Below are 19,763 nucleotides of genomic sequence, written 5' to 3'. Positions count from 1 at the left end.
CATTCAGGTATGACTTAAATCAAATCCCTTATGATTATACAGTGGAAGTGAGAAATAGATTTAAGGGCCTAGATCTGATAGATAGAGTGCCTGATGAACTATGGAATGAGGTTCGTGACATTGTACAGGAGACAGGGATCAAGACCATCCCCATGGAAAAGAAATGCAAAAAAACAAAATGGCTGTCTGGGGAGGCCTTACAAATAGCTGTGCAAAGAAGAGAAGCGAGAAGCAAAGGAGAAAAGGAAAGATACAAACATCTGAATACAGAGTTCCAACAAATAGCAAGAAGAGATAAGAAAGCCTTCCTCAGCGATCAATGCAAAGAAATAGAGGAAAACAACAGAATGGGAAAGACTAGAGATCTCTTCAAGAAAATCAGAGATACCAAAGGAACATTTCATGCAAAGATAGGCTCGATAAAGGACAGAAATGGTATGGACCTAACAGAAGCAGAAAATATTAAGAAGAGGTGGCAAGAATACACAGAAGAACTGTACAAAAAAGAGCTTCATGATCCAGATAATCACGATGGTGTGATCACTGACCTAGAGCCAGACATCCTGGAATGTGAAGTCAAGTGGCCCTTAGGAAGCATCACTACGAACAAAGCTAGTGAAGAATTCCAGTTGAGCTATTTCATATTTCATATCCTGAAAGATGATGCTGTGAAAGTGCTGCACTCAATATGCCAGCAAATTTGGAAAACTCAGCAGTGGCCACAGGACTGGAAAAGGTCCGTTTTCATTCCAATCCCAAAGAAAGGCAAAGCCAAAGAATGCTCAAACTACCGCACAATTGCGCTCATCTCACATGCTAGTAAAGTAATGCTCAAAATTCTCCAAGCCAGGCTTCAGCAATATGTGAACCGTGAACTTCCTGATGTTCAAGCTGGTTTTAGAAAAGGCAGAGGAACCAGAGATCAACTTGCCAACATCCGCTGGATCATGGACAAAGCAAGAGTGTTCCAGAAAAACATCTGTCTCTGCTTTACTGACTATGCCAAAGCCTTTGACTCTGTGGATCACAATCAACTGTGGAAAATTCTGAAAGAGATGGGAATACCAGACCACCCGACGTGCCTCTTGAGAAACCTATATGCAGGTCAGGAAGCAACAGTTAGAACTGGACATGGAACAACAGACTGGTTCCAAATAGGAAAAGGAGTATGTCAAGGCTGTATATTGTCATCCTGCTTATTTAACTTATATGCAGAGTACATCATGAGAAACGCTGGGCTGGAAGAAGCACAAGCTGGAATCAAGATTGCCGGGAGAAGTATCAAAAACTTCAGATATGCAGATGACACCACCCTTATGGTAGAAAGTGAAGAGGAACTAAAAAGCCTCTTGATGAAAGAGAAAGAGGAGAGTGAAAAAGTTGGCTTAAAGCTCAACATTCAGAAAACGAAGATCATGGCATCTGGTCCCATCACGTCATGGGAAATAGATGGGGAAACAGTGGAAACAGTGTCAGACTTTATTTTGGGGGGCTCCAAATCACTGCAGATGGTGATTGCAGCCATGAAATTAAAAGACACTTACTCCTTGGAAGGAAAGTTATGACCAACCTAGATGGCATATTCAAAAGCAGAGACATTACTTTGCCAACAAAGGTCTGTCTAGTCAGGGCTATGGTTTTTCCAGTAGTCATGTATGGATGTGAGAGTTGGACTGTGAAGAAGGCTGAGCGCTGAAGAATTGATGCTTTTGAACTGTGGTGTTGGAGAAGACTCTTAAGAGTCCCTTGGACTGCAAGGAGATCCAACCAGTCCATTCTGAAGGAGATCAGCCCTGGGATTTCTTTGGAGGGAATGATGCTGAAGCTGAAACTCCAGTACTTTGGCCACCTCATGCGAAGAGTTGACTCATTGGAAAAGACTGTGATGCTGGGAGGGATTGGGGGCAAGAGGAGAAGGGCACGACAGAGGATGAGATGGCTGGATGGCATCACCGACTTGATGGACATGAGTTTGAGTGAACTCCGTGAGTTGGTGATGGACAGGAAGGCCTGGTATGCTGCGATTTATGGGGTTGCAAAGAGTCGGACACGACTGAGCGACTGAACTGAACTGATGATCACTGCAGCGTTATTTACAGTATTCAAGATGTGGAAGCAGGCTAAGTACCCATCAACAGATAAATAAAGAAGGTGTGTGTGTGTGTACACACGTTAGAACTCAGCCATAAAAGTGAAATCTTGCTGTCTGTGATAACCTGGGTGAACCTTGAGGGTATTATGCTACGTGTAATAAGTCAGAACAAGAGAAACAGGGTGTGATTTCACTTATGTGAAATCTACAAAAAACGAAACAAACAAAAACTCATAGAACAGATTGGTGGTTATCAGAGAAGGGGGTTGAGGAATTAGAAATGGGTGGAGGAGGTCATTTGTATGGTGATTGAGAGTAACCACACTTTGGTGGTGATCACTTTGTGTAGTGTTTACAGATGTCAAATTATAATGTTGCAGTCCTGTATTTTTCCTCAAGGGGGAAAAAAAAAGTCTGAGCAGTTCTTTTCTGTATCAGGAATGCCTAATTATAAAACCGTATCTCTTACAATAATCATGTATCTGAAATACTATAAGAAATGCCATCCTAATTATGCCTTATCAAGGAATATATGTTCATAAGATGTGAACTGGACATATTTATTTCCTCTGCTTCTGATAATGGTTGTAATTCAGCTTGTCTGTGAAGAAGTTTCATTTTGCGCCATGGTATTTCAAAACAGGTCGAAACTGCAGAGAAATGAAAATCGAGACATCAGTGAAGTCATTGCTCTTGGTGTGCCCAACCCTCGGACTTCCAATGAAGTTCAGTATGACCAAAGGCTCTTCAACCAATCCAAGGTACACAGAGTCTAGAAACAACATATCTTAAGTGTTGATACAAATACAATCTTCAGGGAAAAGAATATTAGCATATGAGACATTTGCATTAGCCTAAGGTATGCTGGCGTGATGGAGAAAAAAAAACTAGAAGTTGCATATTGTAACTTAAGAAACAAGTTAGAATAGCTCTTAGAGTTGGCTCTTAGAGTTGGCTAGGATTTGAGACACTGTTAGAAAATGAAAGAAATTAGGTAGTAAAACTTGGTTCTGGTATGTGAGTCTTTTATTTCTAGAACAGAGCCAGTGTCCTATAAAAGTGTCTCTTGGGTTATTTTTTGTCGATATTTGCAAAAATAATTTTTTTAATGCTATAAAAACACAAACTTTGGATCTTTGAAAAATGAAGCTATAAAACCAAAGTACTCATCAGAAAGTCTGATTTCTAGTATCAGACTAGAACACTAAGCTAGAACACCTTAGGCCTGAGGAAGTACCTTTATGTTTTAATTCACCCAACATTGATTATTTACTGTATGTAAGTCAGTGAGATCAAAGGTACACATGTCTTAACACTCAAGGAACCTGCAAGTCTACTGGAAAAGACAGATACATGTATATAAATAAAGACAAGGCAGACTGTGCTAAGAATACAGAAGTATAAATGTCTACTGGGATATAGAGGGGTCCCATCGCCCCCTGCAAGGCTGGGAGTCACCCTGTGGATTGTTCCAGGAAACATGCTGAGAGCATAGTATCCGAGTCACAGCAGGACAGACTCACGGACCCACCAGGGGGGTGACAGGGTACACACATCCCCAGCACGACTGTAACCACATCAGAACCCAGGTCCTGGCCCGGACCCTGCACCAGCTGAGTCAGGGCCTGGCTTCCCACTTCTAGGCCATAACCATGGTCCAACAGAGACCATGACCCCTTACACCCCGGGATACTGTTTTGTGAATAACAAAGTCTACCTTCGAAACCAAAAAAAAAATAAAAGTTGTGATGAAAAGTTTTATCAAAAGGCACATTCTTATATTAATGAACCATCACAAAACAAGCTTGTTGACTTGAGATTTTCATTGAGAATATTGTGTTATGCTCCAGTAGTGTTCTAACAGTTAAGGGGTTTAACATTATTACTGTAAATGGTGTCAGATAAAATGCTTTGTAATTCTTTCATCTTGCCACTATGTCTGCACAAATGGATTGTCAAGTGCCTGCTTATACTGGTATCCTCCAATTTTAAAGACCACTTTGCTAAAACAGTTGTTAATGAGTACCGTATTTAATGTAAGGACCCAAAGGTGGTATGAAGAAAAAAGAATGACCGTTTTTTTTTTAAGTGAAGGGTAATTGCTTTACAGACTTTTGTTTTCTCTCAGACCTCAAGATGAATCAGCCATAGGTATACATATATCTCCTCCTGTGACCATTTTTTAATAACCTTTTTAATTTGTAGTTCAGATTGTTGAACATGTAAGCTGTAAACGAGCAAGGGTTTACTCTTCCTAAGAATGTAATGCGATTCAACTTTTAATAAAAATGTGTACACTTTTAATGTCTATTTTTCCACAGGGTATGGACAGTGGTTTTGCAGGTGGAGAAGATGAAATTTACAATGTTTATGATCAAGCCTGGAGAGGTGGAAAAGATATGGCCCAGAATATTTACAGGCCCAGCAAAAATCTGGACAAGGACATGTATGGAGATGACCTAGAAGCCAGAATAAAGACTAACAGGTACCAGGGCAGACTGCTCAGTTTTAACATCCACACCAGTGAAAATAAAGTGGTTCATAGTCATTTCTCTTTTTCCCTAGATTTGTTCCCGATAAGGAGTTTTCTGGTTCAGACCGTAGACAAAGAGGCCGAGAAGGACCAGTTCAGTTTGAGGAGGATCCTTTTGGTTTGGACAAATTTTTGGAAGAAGCCAAGCAACACGGTGGCTCTAAAAGACCCTCAGATAGCAGCCGTCCCAAGGAACATGAGCATGAAGGCAAAAAGAGGAGGAAGGAGTAGATACTTTGTTCAGAGTGAACGAACTGTTATTGATAACCCTAATGATGCAAGTCATATGGGGAACACTTTGTACATGGCCAGGATAAAAACCAAATCTGGGTGTCAGAGCCCAGCACTACTTTTTATTACAGGAGTGGGAGGGGGGTATGGAAAAGTTCTACTTTGAATTATTTAGTTTTTTTAAAAATGGGTTGTGTTTGTGCTTCTCCCACCTTTTGGCATTTATAGAAAATACTGCCCCACACGTGAAATTAAAGCCACTTCCTTTCAAGTGACATTAGTACTTTGGGGTTAATATTTTGTCTAAAAATGACTGCTTATGAATAAAGTGACCCTGATCATAGCAAGTAGAAAGAAGGATGTTCACATATTGGAACTGTCCTGCCAAATGATGTTTGCCCCTGTAGTGCTCTGTTAATTTGGAGTGGGGAAAGTAAGCTCTTGCTTGGTGCAACTATTTGTTTCAAATAAAAACATTTAGACAAAACTTCCTCTTTTATTTACTTTATTCAGTAGGCAGTGAGGGTCTCAAAAATCTTTCTCTTCATCAGATGTTTGGTCTCCTTGTAAAGCTTTGGGTTTTTGAGGTTGAACATGGAGCTGGGGGGAAAAAAAAATTCAGCACTGTAAGGAAAGTCATTGTCTGCAAAACCATTAAAACCGAAAACTGCTGTTCTATGAGGGATCAGCACCAGTGAGCCAAAGGATGTTATTTGTTCCTTGTACTTAAGGCTCCCTGAACTCCCATTAAAAACTGTAAATCAGTCTGGCTGAAGGTCACATCAGTTCAGTTCAGTTAAACTCAGTTGTGTCCGACTCTGCAACCCCATGAACTGCAGCATGCCAGGCTTTCCTGTCTATCACAAACTCCTAGAGCTTGCTCAAAGTCATATCCATCCAGTCAGTGAGGTCATCCAGCCATCTCATCCTCTGTCATCCCCTTCTGCCTTCTATCTTTCCCAGCATCAGAGTATTTTCAAATGGGTCAGTTCTTCGCATCAGGTAGCCCAAGTACTGGAGCTTCAGCTTCAGTGTCAGTCCTTCCAATGAATATTCAGGACTGATTTCCTTTAGGATGGACTGGTTGGATCTCCTTGCAGTCCAAGGGACTCTAATCAAAAGAGTCTTCTCAAGGTCACATAGTAAGTGGGAAAGTCAGTATTTCAACCAAGATCTCCCTGCTGTTTCCACTGTTCCGTGTTCCATGTATCTTGCTAACCATTCAAGTGTCTTCTTGTACTTAAGTCTCCAGACCTTTTACAACTGGGAACTCTCCCACCATCACTATTCTTTAACAAACATTAAGTTACAAATCATCCAAAATCCCTTTCATTTCACACTTCTGACCTATTTAACTGGTATACAGAAAACTCACATGATATGATACAGAAAAATACTTACCTTTACTCCATCAATAACATGATTTTCCTGTTGTAGTGCATTGTGAAGTTCTTCTTCTGAAGAAAAGTGAATCCAACCCATACCTTTGTGAAAGCCAGTCTCTTTGTCCTTAAAAATTCAAAATTTAGGAAGAAATAATCATGAACTTGAGAAAGTTTCCAGGTGTTCCAAATTAAACCAACTTTTTCATCTGCTGAAATGGAATACAAGACAATTTAAAAGTATCAAAAACCCTGCTTTAATACAAATACTCTTATTTCCCCAAAGCTTAATCTCTATCTTAACATGCTCTCTAAAACATGAGCAAAGTGCTTTTTGTGGTGTTCGAGATAAAAACCACACTAGCAGCAACAGTCAAGGGAAATTTTGTTAAAGAAGTACTCTTCCTGTTTCTAACTCACTTCTAGAAACTAGGAAATTAAGCCTTCAAACCTAAGTACATTTATGGTGATTTCTGAAACTAATCACCCTCGTCATGACTATCACCATTATCATCACATGCTCCTGAGGAAAAAGGAAGTTACCTTTACTTACCTACTTTACACTTCTGGGTTAATTTAAGCAATCCTACTATTTACTTTTGTGCAAAAACCAAGAGTGTTTATCATCCAACTTATTCATCAGATTCTGGCTTCCCTATATTTTCCTGTTACATTACACATTAATTTTCCTACGAATCAAAGACTTCTCTTGTTTAAAATCTGTTAACTCCAGGTCCTAAGTTGTTATTCTTTATACTTTTAAGAGGTAAATGGCAACCAAGAAAAATGTTACTTTTTGGAGAAACTTTTTAATATTCCTCAAAAAATGCAATTTCATACACTTTGTAAAACTATTTTTTCAAGCTTACTGATTTTCATGTCTGTAATACACATGCCTCATTCTTTTAATCAGCTATAAAAATGCCATTGTATCAGTGAATTAATATCTATTCAACCAACCCCACTGATGAACACTTACCTTCTTACCAATTATATTACTAAACAATGCTGTTTTGAACATCCCTCACCTCACATTTCTATAAAATCAATCTCTAGAAATGGAACCTCTAGATCAAAGCAAATCCTCTTTTCTTTTTGCAACTTACTTTTCATTTTGGCTGCACTGGGTCTTTGTGGCAACACACAGGCTTTCTCTAGAGTCAAAGGCAAACCTTAAATGTTGACAGATTTTGCCAAATTACCCTTCAGTGACAGTATCAGTTAAACTCAACAATTTCAGTACCAGTTTCCCTATACCTTCACTACGGCTGGATATACATAATCCGTTAGATTTTTGTAAGGCAAGTAACGTTAAGCCAATAGTTAGAATTTAAGTTACTTAAAGTTGATATTTTTCCACAGCCTTTTCAGTGCCATGAGGAAAAAAGCAGTTTTAGTGAGGCATGCGTAAGCTGTAAGTGTACTCATGTCACACACCCCAAAACACAATAATTTAAGAAAGTCCACAGAAAAATACAGCTCAGGATAAAGAAATTTATACACTTGATTTTTTTTAAAGACTTTTTTCTTTTAAGTAAAGGACTGTATTATTTACTTAATTATTTTTGCAGGATGTTAGTTCTCCAACCAGAGATTGAACCCACACCCTTGGCAGTTGAGAGAGTCCTAACCACTGGACCGCCAGGGAATTCCCATAGCTTGATTTTTAAACCCTCAGGAGGAAGCAAAGAAAATGTAACAAACAGAAACACACCAAAAGCACTCAACCTGGGCTTCCCTAGTGGCTCGATGGTAAAGACTCCACCTGCCAGTGTCGGCAGGAGACGCAGGTTGGATCCTCGATCTGGGAAGATCCCACATGCCCTGGGGCAACTGAGCCTGCGCACAACTACGGAGCATGTGCTCTGAAGCCCAGGAACCGCAACTGAGCCTATCTGCCACAACTACTGAAGCCCGTGTGCCGTAGAACCTGTGCTCCGAAATGAGAAGCCTCTGCAATGAGAAGAGAAGCCTGTGCAGTGACAAAAACCCAGCACATCCAAAAAAAGCACTCAACTCCGTGAGGATAAAGGTGAAAATTTTCTCCACCAGTTAAGTTTTATGATAAATTAACCTCTACTCTCTCAAAGTCCTTATTATAATACTGTAATAGACAAAATCCCAAAATGGCCCCAAGACCTCCATGTGTTCCACCATGGTACCCCCTGTATTAGTCCTCTCCCCCTGAATGTGGGCAGGGCCTATGACATGCTTCTAACCAAAAGAATACAGCAAAAGTGACGGGATGCTGCTCCCTTGAACAGGAAGATGGGGTGTCCCTCTGAAGACTAAATTATAAAACTGTCGTAGCAGACTAGAGAAACTCCCTTGCTGACTTTGAAGCAAGCTGCCATGTTGGGAGAAGGCCTCCATAAGAGAGATGTAACAAGGTAACAAGCAACTGCAGGTAGTTTGGAGGACCTGAGACCAGCCTCCAGCTGAAAGCCAGCAAGAAAGCAGATACCCAAGCCCTACAGTTAAAAGACGAATTCTACCAAAACCCGAGGGAGCTGGGAAATCAGTCTTTCCTGGCTGAGCCTCTCCAGCTGACACACACCTGGATTCTGCTGCTCCGGCAGACAGACACCTGCATTGCCTCTTACGTGAATCCCTGAACAGAGGACCTAGCAAAGCTATGCCTGGACTCCTGATCTCTATAATCTGTGAGATCATGTGTATGTGTTGTTTTGAGCCATTACATTTGTGATAATTTTATGCATCAATTAAAAAAAAAAAAACTACCAAAATGCCTCGAATACCTAGGATAAGGCTTTTTGTTTTGTTAAATCAGTATCACCCCTAATTTAATCAACAAAGACTGAACAGCTTCACTCCATTACCAATTCATGTAAACTGATATGCTTTGACAAAGAATAATCAAAAATTAGAGGAAAACATTATTGCTTTTTTAAAAGTAATACTCACAAAAGGAACAGTGCATTTTCGTACATGGCCAAATTGTGCAAAGTGTTCTCTCAGCTCACCTGTATAAGAAAAGAAAACATATTAAGAGGTTTTTTTTTTAGTTATTGTATTATCCTCCATCCTAGATTAAGATAGAAACCAAGAGGGGTCCTAGAGCCCCCAAACTCCTTGTGAACAATGGTAGTTTGTATTTCTTGCAGCTTTAAGATCCAGGAAACTGTTATGGTATTGATTATAAAGCTGTAATTTACTAGATTTGGGGAGGTGTTGGGGTGGGGGAGACATGGGCAGATAAACTGCTGAGCTGACTTAGTCTTCATCCCCAGCAAGTACTGAGTCTTCACCATACCAGGTACTATGCTAAATGCATGGATTAAAATCCCCGTGAGATGATCACACAGGAAACAGTTAAACAATCACAATACTGTGTGTTGTTAGCTATATTAGAGATTTCCAAATAAAGTCTCAATCTCAAGAACATCTGCAAAAATGACCATGGATTTTTACATTTTGGTGAGCAAATGTAAAAACCTTAACTCAAAACTACAGTTGACAAAAAGCAGTGTTGGTAACAGAAATCAGTACTCATCACCCCCCAACTTTCTATGTCCAGCCTAAGCCTATCCCATGAACTTCAATTTTTGTAATCATGAAAACAATTATTGTTTATTGAGTACTTACTCTGTATTGAGCACAAATCTAAGCACTTGTATTTACATATAAATTCATTTAATATAATCAACACCCCAGGAGAAAGGTATTACTGACTCCATTTTATGGCTGATGAAACTGAGGCACAGTGGTGAGCCCTCTTCCCCCAATTACCTTCCCTTAGGTACACACATTAGGAGAAGGCAACGGCACCCCACTCCGTGGAAAATCCCATGGACGGAGGAGCCCGGTGGGCTGCAGTCCACGGGGTCGCTAAGAGTCGGACACGACTGAGCGACTTCACTTTCACTTTTATACATTGGAGAAGGAAATGGCAACCCACTCCAGTGGTCTTGCCTGGAGAATCCCAGGGACGGCGGAGCCTGGTGGGCTGCCGTCTATGGGGTCACATACAGTCAGACACAACTGAAGCGACTTAGCAGCAGCAGCAGGTACACACCTTAGGTTTTGAACTGTGGTGTTGGAAAAGACTCTTGAGAGTCCCTTGGACTGCAAGGAGATCCAACCAGTCCATCCTAAAAGAGATCAGTCCTGAATATTCATTGGAAGGACTGATGCTGAAGCTGAAACTCCCATACTTTGGCCACGTGATGCGAAGAACTGACTCATTTGAAAAGACCCTGATGCTGGGCAAGAATGAAGGCGGGAGAAGGGGACGACAGAGGATGAGATGGTTGGATGGCATCACTGACTCAATGGACATGAGTTTGAGTAGACTCCGGGAATTAGTGATGGACAAGGAGGCCTGGCGTGCTGCAGTCCAAGGGGTCCCAAACAGGCGGACACGACTGACCGAATAACCTGAACTGAAATAGGTTACACAACTACTAAAGGCCAAGCTGGAATTGTAACCCAAGGAGAACAGCTTCGGAGTGCATTTCTCAATCTATACACAACGTCCTCTGTCCAGCTAACAAAGAACTCACAGGTTTCTCAAACTAAACACATTTCTACTACTCATCTTCTTTCGATGTGCTTCTCCTACATTCTAATCACCAAATCCACCAACATTAAAAACCTGGAGGTCATTCCTCCCTTTCCCCCATTCCGTACTCTTCCCCATTCAAGTCATCACGAAAATCTATCGATTATTCTTTGATTAGCTTAAGTGAACCGGACCCCTCCTTCTATCACTACCCTGAAGTCTTCACCTATGAACTAAACTACTGAAATCACCTCTTGTAACTTTGAATCCGTCCCCACGCTGCAATCAAAACAACCCCTTCTAAATCGTAAATCTTAAAAGTTTCCAAGTAATTAAAGCTTTAAACTCCGAAAGGCTGGAGACCGTGAATGGGTGCCCCAAAAGCTCAAGGGGCATCCCTTAAACGGCTAATTGCTGACAAATTTCTTTCTACTCACTGGCTTGCTCAGGAGCACACTCAGCCTCCTTAATCCAGCCACCACGCGGATTTAAGTGCTTCGCAGCAAGCAAGGCTTTTCAGGATTCCTCGGACCTAAAGATTCTGCCCCTACTACATTTCCAACTCACTTGAGGCCGCCGTCCAGGGAATTTTTCTGACAAACGCAACCGGCCGGCCGATGTTTGTACGCAGCGACATAGCGCCCCTCGCTGCCGAAGCCGCCATCTTTAGGCCGAGGAACGTCTAGTGACCTGAGCTCGCGACCCCGGAGGAGCCTGCCTAATCCGGAGCACGGAAATCAGCTTCCGGGTCAGGGGAGGCTTGACAACGAGATGGGGAAGATGGCGGCGGCAGTGGGTTCCGTGGCGACGCTGGCGGCGCAGCCTGGGGAGGACGCGTTTCGGAAGCTTTTCCGCTATTACCGGCAGAGCCGCCCCGGAACCGCAGACCTGGAAGGGGTCATCGACTTCTCGGTGTCCCACGCAGCCCGCGGTACGGGACCTGGTGCCCCCAAGGTACGGAGAGAGGAGCGGCGCGCTCGGAAGCGATGGTCTCGATGGGCTGAGTAGTTGTGGCTCTGGGACTTAGTTACCTCGTGACATGTGGAATCTTCCCGGACCAGCAATTGAACCTATGTCTCCTGCATTGGCAGGCGGGCTCTTAACAACTGGACCACTAGGGAAGTCTCTTAAGATATTCTTAAATGCCAGGAAACCTTCATAGGTCCCTTAAAAGTTTAATTTATAAGTAATTAACAATGGTAAAAAGTTTCGGTAAAAAGTAACGAGTTTCGGTCAGAGGTTCCATCGAAAAGAGAACAACTATGGTGCTTTTAGTAAACAAAATTCCTAGTGTTTTACTGAAAGATTTTTTTCTGATTAGGGCACTCCAGCCTGGTGTTCCTCAAAGCCCTGTTTAAACACCGTGTTCAAGTTCCTCACAAGCATTATTGTTAGTCCTAACCAAAGGTAGTCTATATACCAAACACCTTTGATAATTCAGAATCTTATAAAAAATCACAAAGGTGTGGTATCGTAGGAGAAGATAGTGTTAAAGGTCAACTCTTCATAACGACTTCAATTTTGTATAGCTCTGTTGTGTTTGTTAGTACATAGATAAGGAAACTGAGGATCTAAGATGTTAAGTAACTTATCTAAGTCTTACATCAAGTAAATGGTAGAACTAAGTTTGTTGTTGTTGTTGTTGTTCAGTCACTAAGTCGTGTCCAACTCTTTGCAGCCACATGGACTGCAGCATGCTAGGCTCCTCTGCCCTCCACCATCTAGAGTTTGTTCAAATTCTTGTCAGTTGAGTCAATGATGCTACTAACCATCTCATCCTCTGCTGCCCCCTTGAGTCGGCTCTTGGCATCAGGCGGCCAAAGTGTTGGAGCTTCAGCTTCAGCAGCATTCCTTCCAGTGAATATTCAGGCTTGACTTAGGACCCCAAACAGGACTCTTAACTGCCCCACATCAGAAATGCCTTTAGAGGTTTGAGATTCTCACAGTTAACCTGTGAAATAGCTTTAGCCTGCTGACATCTGTTTGCTTCCTGCCAGGTGGTCAAATCCCAGTTAAATTTGTCCTCAGTCAGTGACCATGATGCACTCAGAGCAGGACTTCAGCCGGTCAGCAAGTGGCAAGCCTACGGACTCCAAGGCTATCCTGGTGAGTTCAGTTGAGCTCAGAAGGCAAAAATTACTCAATCAAAATTTGTCTAGTTTTGGAGAAGGAGTAAATAGACAAAGAAGAAAACTAAATGTACAAATGTTCTGCTCCCAAACCCCTCCTGAACTCTTCCTTGTCTAAGATATCCGTTTATTTGGCTAGAATAGGAGTCAGTATAGAATAAGTCAGTGCCTTATAGTGCAGGAAGTGACAAACCAGGTGCAAATCAAAGATCAGAACAGTGACTCTGGGCTCCCTGCCACAGCTCTGAACAGAAGTACTTTGAATTGATAAGAGTAACTCATCATGTTCACTCCAGTCACAAAATCCCTACGTTCACAAATGATGTAACAACTTAAAAGCTGTTGCTGTTATCAAGACTGAATTTTTGAATAGAAAACTACAGTTAATGAAATCAAAAGTCCTATAAATAGCGAAATAATCTAGATTTTTGAATTTCAGTGATGTCAGGTAGAGAAATTAAGATAATAATGAAAAGTGGGTAACGTTATAAACCTTTTTTCTAGGCTCATGGGGCCATTGTTGATTTATTGTCATGAACCATTTAGTGTTTTTCAGCATTGTTTTATATAATTCAAATAAATTTTTAATTAAAGTGTGTTCATTGTTTTTTAGCATAGACACAATGCTATTGCATAAATATAATGCCTTATTTGGCCAGACGATCTTATATCTCCATTCTGTACCTCGAAGACATAAAGTTAACATTGCACTTGTGATTTCAAATGCAGGTCAAAAGCAAGAGAAATTCCTTTAAAAATTTAGTTTTTGTTGTTCCAAGAGCCAGGTCTGTGTTACAGCTATTAATACATTATGACCACTGAAGTGTATATGTTGCCATTGTGGGAAGAGGTAACAACTTTCGTGCTTCCATAAAAGCCCACGTGCACTTTTGTGTCTGAAGTCACAAAGGAAACAGCTGAGTGGCGGCTTTTACATACGGAAGCATTGCTCGTCGTGCATTTGGGTAACGAGCATCCGTCACCAGTAGTGTTTTGTGCTGCTTTTATCCCTGAAGGCAGCCTTTACCTTTCATGCCTTGCTCTTGTGCTCATGGCCATGTTTACCAGATTGTTCAGACTGAAAAGTTACCAGCCCCAGTTTGGTTTTCTGCTGTGGGTGTTGGAATATAGGCATACCTCATTTTATTGTGCTTCACGGATAGTTTAATTTTTTTTACAAACTGAAGTTTTGTGGCAACCCCAGATTAAGCAAGTCTTTTGGCACCATTTTTCCAACAGCATTTGCTCACTTTGTGTTTCTGTCACATTTTGGTGATTCTTGTAATATTTCAAACCCTCCAGCAGCAAAAAGATTACAGCTCACTAAAGGCTCAGATGATGGTTAGCGTTTTTCAGCATTGTTTTATATAATTCAAATAAATTTTTAATTAAAGGGTGTTCATTGTTTTTTAGACACAATGCTATTGCATAAATATAGTGTAAATTTTATTTGCACTGGGAAACAAAAAATCTTGTGACTTGGAGTACTTGCTTTATTGCAGTGGTTTAAAAGTCAAAGTATCTGAGGTATGCCTCTACTTGGTATTTGAAGTTTTCTAGGATTTCACACTTAGGCCACATCATTTGAGTTGGTTCCTCTTTATGTCCTTAAAGACTTTATTCTGTCTTTCCTGCCATCATATAAGCTGCATTTACTAGAAGTACAATGTCCAAAACATGGGAAATGAGTCTCACCTTACTCTGACTTGATCAGAAGGATTATGTTTACTTCAGGATCCTGCATATTCTAAAGGAACCTGAGTAAACCACAAGCTGTCCTTACAAGAGTGAGCAGGAAGGTGATGGGTGTGAAGACCAGAGACTGAGTCTTGGGTAGGGTAGACTTGAGGGGGACCATGATAACATCTAACATTATCCTACATAGAAACGGGTGGAAAGCAGTGCATACTGGGGATTAAGGTCTGACACCAGACTTTCTGGGTTCATGTCCTGGCTCCACCACTTCGTACTGTGTGATCTTGAGCAAGTTTCTTAATCTCTCTTGGCCTCAGTTTCTTCATATGTAAAATGTGTCAAAAGATAGTACCCACTTTATAAGGATAGGATTCAATGTGAGTGTACATGTAAAGTACTTAGGTCAGTTTCTGGCACATAGTAAATGCTCAGTAAATGTTAGCTACATAGTTAGAGGCATTTATCAAGAAGAATTGAAAACTGATTTGGGGTTGCTGTGTGTGTTAGGACCTAAGACCAATGCATGAAAAATTAAAATTAGGCAAATTTTAACTCCATAAAAGGAAAACAGCAGTTGTCTGGAACCGACTGCCTATAAAAGTGTTCAATTTCCTGTCACTGTTCAAACCTGAATTAGATCGGAAGTATTCTTCGTTTAATGTGATATCTTTGGGAATATTATAATATTCTTATTTTGTAAAGTAGTAGTGATAACAGACAGTCATTTATTGGAAAATTTTCTCATATCTTTTTTTTTTTCCCAAAATATCAACACTTCTATCATTCTTAAATTATTTGGAGAATTTGATTATACGTGAAATGCAGAAGCAACCTCTGCACTTCTCAGTGAGTGCTCATTCCTGTCCTGAATTTTAGAGGAAGAGGGGTGCCTTCTGTTCAAAACCACTCTCTTCACCTTTTGATCCTGCCTTTTACCCCTTCCAGCTTTCAAGACCTCCCTGTGTTCCTTTTCCCTCTCCTATATTCAGCCAGTTCCTTTCTGCTGGCTCTTTGCTCATCATCTGTAAGCATGCTTAGGTCTTTCCAAACTCTCCCCTTATTCTTCTATGGCTCCTTCTCAGCCTTTGTTTCCCTTCATAGCCAGACTTCTAAAAGGCATTATCTGTATAACTATCTCTACTGCTCTATCCAGGTGCTTCTTAGGACAGAGTTTTTCATCTGTCTCTAATTCTTAAGAAAGTCCATACAGTGTATGTTTGTTGAATGTTGATGAGTGAATCGTTAACTATGCATATGATTCCAGTTAGCATTGTTACTCCTCTTTTACAGAGGAGAGATGGCTAGGTATTTGCATACTGGACAGATGTCCATACTGTCTTTCTTCCCTGTTATAGTTGTCAAAGTTCAAAAGAGGCAGAAATCACAACAGTCGTTTTAACTGAGATAATTTAATAGTAAAAAAAATAATAATTAGTTAGATATTAGATAACAGAAAAGGCAAAAAGGTAACACTGAAATATCAGAGAAATAGTAACTACAGGAAGCAGCTTCCACCTCTGTGAATGATACTTGGTGAAATTTGAAGGGTGACTTGGCAGTTTTAGTTCTGAAGTTTCCTTTGGGGTAACACAATTAATAATTGTGTAATACTTGTTTCTCTTGAGAATAACCCAAAAAGCCAGAGATAATTGCATAGTGATAGATGTCTGGCAACCATCATCAAAACAGCTTTTTATTAACTTGAAGGAATACCTCTTCCCTAAAACTGGAGTGTAGGAATGAAAACTTATATTTATGTGTAGAAGCATTAGCAAAAGGAGGTGTGGAGTAAATAATAAAGTAGAGGATAGAAGGATGTCAATAAAAATAAATGATCTGATTAACTGATGGAGAATTTCCTCCTCTTCTTTTTCTCTCATTCATCTCTGTATAGGGTTTATTTTTATCTCAAACCCCTTCCTCCCAGGTTACCAGTGGCACTGGGTAAAGCAGTGCCTTAAGTTATATTCCCGGAAACCTAATGTGTGTAACCTGGACAAGCATATGACTAAAGAAGAGACCCAGGATTTGTGGGAACAGAGCAAGGCGTTTCTAAGGTAAGTCAGACCGGTCACAGTAAACCATTAGTATTCAGCTCAGGTCATCACAGGTCTTTAAAGGAACTACTCTAGAATAGTTCAGTGAAAGTAACTGACCTCTTTTTTTCTCTTATGTCCACTCAAATACAGCACAGTTATATTCTTTCCGCCAGGAACATTTGGACAGACGCTTTGACAGTTGTAGTAAATTGAGATCCATTTTAAAGATTAGCTTATCATAGCATAGATAATGAGTTCATCCTCGTTAATCATTAGGTAATCCATTTTTATTCAGCTTCACCCTTTTTTCTGCTTGAAGAGAGTTTCTTTGTAGCCTTATAGTATCCTGAAGAGAATAACACTAAAAGCCTTCTGCTCTCCTGGATGAAGTCAATATTACTGTCTGTTTAATGGTGGCCAGCTGTTCTTCATGAAAACTAGTCTTTGTACCTTAATGTTGTTTCAGCTTTCATTTATTCTACAGATATTTTTTGAGGGTCAGTTGTGTGCCAGACATGATGCTAAACATTGGAGATACACAGTACAAAGATAAACAAGACACTGTCTCGGCACTCAGGAGTGCATAGTCTATGGCAGGAACTCAGTATCAACAGGAATAAGATAATAGAGCTCAGAAAGTGTTAGAATAGATGTTTATGAAAATGCTGTGGGGAATCAGAGGAAGAAATAATTCTTCCAGGCAGGAAAGAGGTGTCAAAGAAGGAAAAATGATTTTTTAATTGGGCCCATTATCCTCTTTTTTTTCTATATGCATTTGAAATGAATCTTCAAAAACAGTTAGGTGTTTGCCTGTCAGAATAGCAAAAAGGCTGTTTGGGGTAGAGAGAGCAGGCTTAACAAAGGCAGAGTAACTTGTTCCGTGTTACAGGAGCACAGAAGGCATACATTCATGTGTTTATTCCACAAATGTCTGTTAAGTTTCTGCTGTGTCGGATTCTGTGCTTAAGTGTTAGAGGTTCAAGACAGAAAAGACACAGTTCCTGCCTTCAAGGAGTTGTAGGTTAGTCATAGACAGAGATATGTGCACATATAATTAAATACAATTTGGAAAGTACAGGGATAGAGTTTGTAAGATAATTAGTATGGTCAAGTAAGTGGCTAGATTGAAGGTGGATGATGGAAGATGCTTCCCAAAAGTCCTGAATAGGATTGGCAAGAGATGACACCAGAAAGGTTGGTTAGGGCCAAGGGTAGTGATGTAAAGCATTGGTTCGAGAGTCCGATTGCCTGGGTTCCAATCCTGGCTCTGCCAGTTACTGGCTTTGTTGACTTTTAGCAGTTTAACCTTTCTATGCCTTGTAGTAGTCGTCTTTTCCTCATGTAACAGTGTTAGGATTAAACAAGATAATATGTGAGAATTCCTTAGAACAGCCTGTTAAAATCTTTGTATCAGTTTTGTGTGCGTTGTTTGGACTTAATTTTCAGAAACTATGTCATATCAATTGTTTAATGATACAGTTTTCAGGAACTATGTCATATTAATTCTAACGGGGAAATAGGTGATTTTCTTAAGCTGAAAGGAAAATAACAATAAAATGCATTGGTTTTCCTTTAAAAATCCTCTTGGTCTGTAGGTTATGTTACAAGCAAAAGCAGTGTGGAAAATCCTGCTATTAAATACGTCTTCTGTAGAATTCAGAGCAAATAAGGAGAAGGCAATGGCACCCCAGTACTCTTGCCTGGAAAATCCCATGGACGGAGGAGCCTGGTGGGCTGCAATCCATGGGGTCGAGAAGAGTTGAACATGACTGAGCGACTTCACTCTCACTTTTCACTTTCATGCATTGGAGAAGGAAATGGCAACCCACTCCAGTGGTCTTGCCTGGAGAATCCCAGGGACAGTGGAGCCTGATGGGCTGCCGTCTACGGGGTCGCTCAGAGTCAGACACGACTGAAGCGACTTAGCAGCAGCAGCAAGGGAAGATCCTAGCTGAGTGAAATTAGAGAGCTTAGAGTTTGTTAACTAAACCAGCCTCTGTTTTCAAAAAATTAATTTTTGTTTGTTTGTTTGTTTCTAACAAATGATTCTCTTGAAATGCCAGTTGTCATCTTCCAAGATAGCTCAGATGAATCTCTGTAATAAATCATCCCGTAAACAATGGTGAGATACTTTTTTTTTTTGGTCTAATAAATTAGAAAAAATACAAAATGTGATGGTTATACCTTCTGTTGTCAAGGGTTGGAAGAAATTGATATGCTCAGACATTGCTTCCAGCCCTGAAAATCAGTTAGGGCCTACTTTTCCTTTTGTCACTACAGGATAGATGGCTTCAGTTTCCTCATCTGGGAAACAGAGGGATTGGACTGGAATAGCCATTCAGGGTGGCTGAATCATGGTCAGGGTCACCTAGACAGTACATGCCGGTTCTCCCACTTTCCTAGAGCGTGTCAGAAAGGGAGAGGGTCTGTGGGTCATAAAGATTTCCCTAGAGATTTTGGTTATCTACCGTTACATTCACAGTAAGAACCTGTGAATTAGAGGATCTCTAAGAATCCTTTCAATTTTAACTTTCTAGGTTTCTGTGGTCAGGGCAGAAGAAACTTTTAAGTAGAAAATGAAATATTTGGGACACATAACCAAAAATAGATGTGTTCACAAAATTAGGGCACCCCAATTTTATGTTTTGTTCAGTTTGTTGTCAGTGAATAGTGTAGCTAGAGATCCTCACACACAGTCCAGTAGTTGGGTGTAAACATCTTTATTGCAGCATTGCTTGTGATGGGGGGATGAGAAACAGCTGTCTGTCGGCAGGAGTTCACCTCACCTGCGTGTCTCTCTGTAAGCAGCTTTATTGCAGCATGCTTTACAGTGGAGGGGAGGGGATGAGACACAACCTGAGTGTCAGCAGCAGCAGATCAAACACGACAGACCCCAGCAGTAGCATCAGGCACCATACAGCCACCAAGAAATCTCAGCTCCAGCCCTCCAGCAAATACAGTAGCATCAACAGTCGTGATGAATAAAATCATTCCTTGGTATCTCCATCACATCCACGCTGCTCTAAAGCCACCATTCTCAACTGCAGTGGCCTCCTAACCCGTCGCCCTGTGTCTGCTTTCGTCTCTCTCCAGTCTCTTTTCAATACTCATCTTTTATAGTTCTTATCTGCAGTACCGCA

The 19,763-nt window shown here is 40.7% G+C and overlaps 3 protein-coding genes across 12 annotated transcripts in view; 2 read left to right on the top strand and 1 right to left on the bottom strand.

The window, feature by feature from the left end:
• The window catches only part of SNW1 (SNW domain containing 1), a 35,132-nt gene extending 29,789 nt beyond the window's left edge, over positions 1 to 5,343 (top strand). Inside the window, exons 12-14 of the mRNA XM_055538758.1 lie at positions 2,736 to 2,853; positions 4,414 to 4,577; positions 4,658 to 5,343. Of these exons, the coding sequence (XP_055394733.1) occupies positions 2,736 to 2,853; positions 4,414 to 4,577; positions 4,658 to 4,856 (481 nt within the window). The 3' untranslated portion in view covers positions 4,857 to 5,343. The remainder of the gene's footprint in view (positions 1 to 2,735; positions 2,854 to 4,413; positions 4,578 to 4,657) is intronic.
• Positions 5,344 to 5,350: 7 nt separating this feature from the next.
• On the bottom strand, positions 5,351 to 11,611 carry SLIRP (SRA stem-loop interacting RNA binding protein). 8 transcript variants are annotated; one of them, XM_055538762.1, is made up of 6 exons: positions 11,328 to 11,611; positions 9,164 to 9,222; positions 7,953 to 8,191; positions 7,345 to 7,410; positions 6,258 to 6,365; positions 5,351 to 5,456 (listed from the first exon to the last, which is right to left on the bottom strand). In XM_055538762.1, the coding sequence occupies exons 1-5, from the start codon at positions 11,422 to 11,424 to the stop codon at positions 6,260 to 6,262; spliced, it is 567 nt and encodes a 188-aa protein (XP_055394737.1). In that variant the 5' UTR covers positions 11,425 to 11,611; the 3' UTR covers positions 5,351 to 5,456; positions 6,258 to 6,259. The 8 variants fall into 8 exon arrangements, with proteins under 8 accessions (XP_055394737.1, XP_055394738.1, XP_055394744.1 ...); XM_055538763.1 differs by lacking the exon at positions 7,345 to 7,410 and having other exon boundaries at positions 11,328 to 11,610; XM_055538764.1 differs by lacking the exons at positions 5,351 to 5,456; positions 6,258 to 6,365 and adding an exon at positions 6,429 to 6,450.
• The window catches only part of ALKBH1 (alkB homolog 1, histone H2A dioxygenase), a 22,602-nt gene continuing 14,315 nt past the window's right edge, over positions 11,477 to 19,763 (top strand). For 2 of the 3 annotated variants that reach the window (XM_055538761.1, XM_055538759.1), the window contains exons 1-3: positions 11,477 to 11,714; positions 12,758 to 12,866; positions 16,479 to 16,641. In XM_055538761.1, the coding sequence (XP_055394736.1) occupies positions 11,532 to 11,714; positions 12,758 to 12,866; positions 16,479 to 16,641 (455 nt within the window). In that variant the 5' untranslated portion in view covers positions 11,477 to 11,531. The remainder of the gene's footprint in view (positions 11,715 to 12,757; positions 12,867 to 16,478; positions 16,642 to 19,763) is intronic. The other variant, XM_055538760.1, reaches the window with a different exon arrangement.

Source organism: Bubalus kerabau, chromosome 10, assembly GCF_029407905.1.
Source record: "Bubalus kerabau isolate K-KA32 ecotype Philippines breed swamp buffalo chromosome 10, PCC_UOA_SB_1v2, whole genome shotgun sequence".
Lineage (NCBI taxonomy): Eukaryota > Metazoa > Chordata > Mammalia > Artiodactyla > Bovidae > Bubalus > Bubalus kerabau.
The sequence above is the reverse complement of the archived record's forward strand: the minus strand, read 5'-3'. Positions and strand labels throughout refer to the sequence as shown.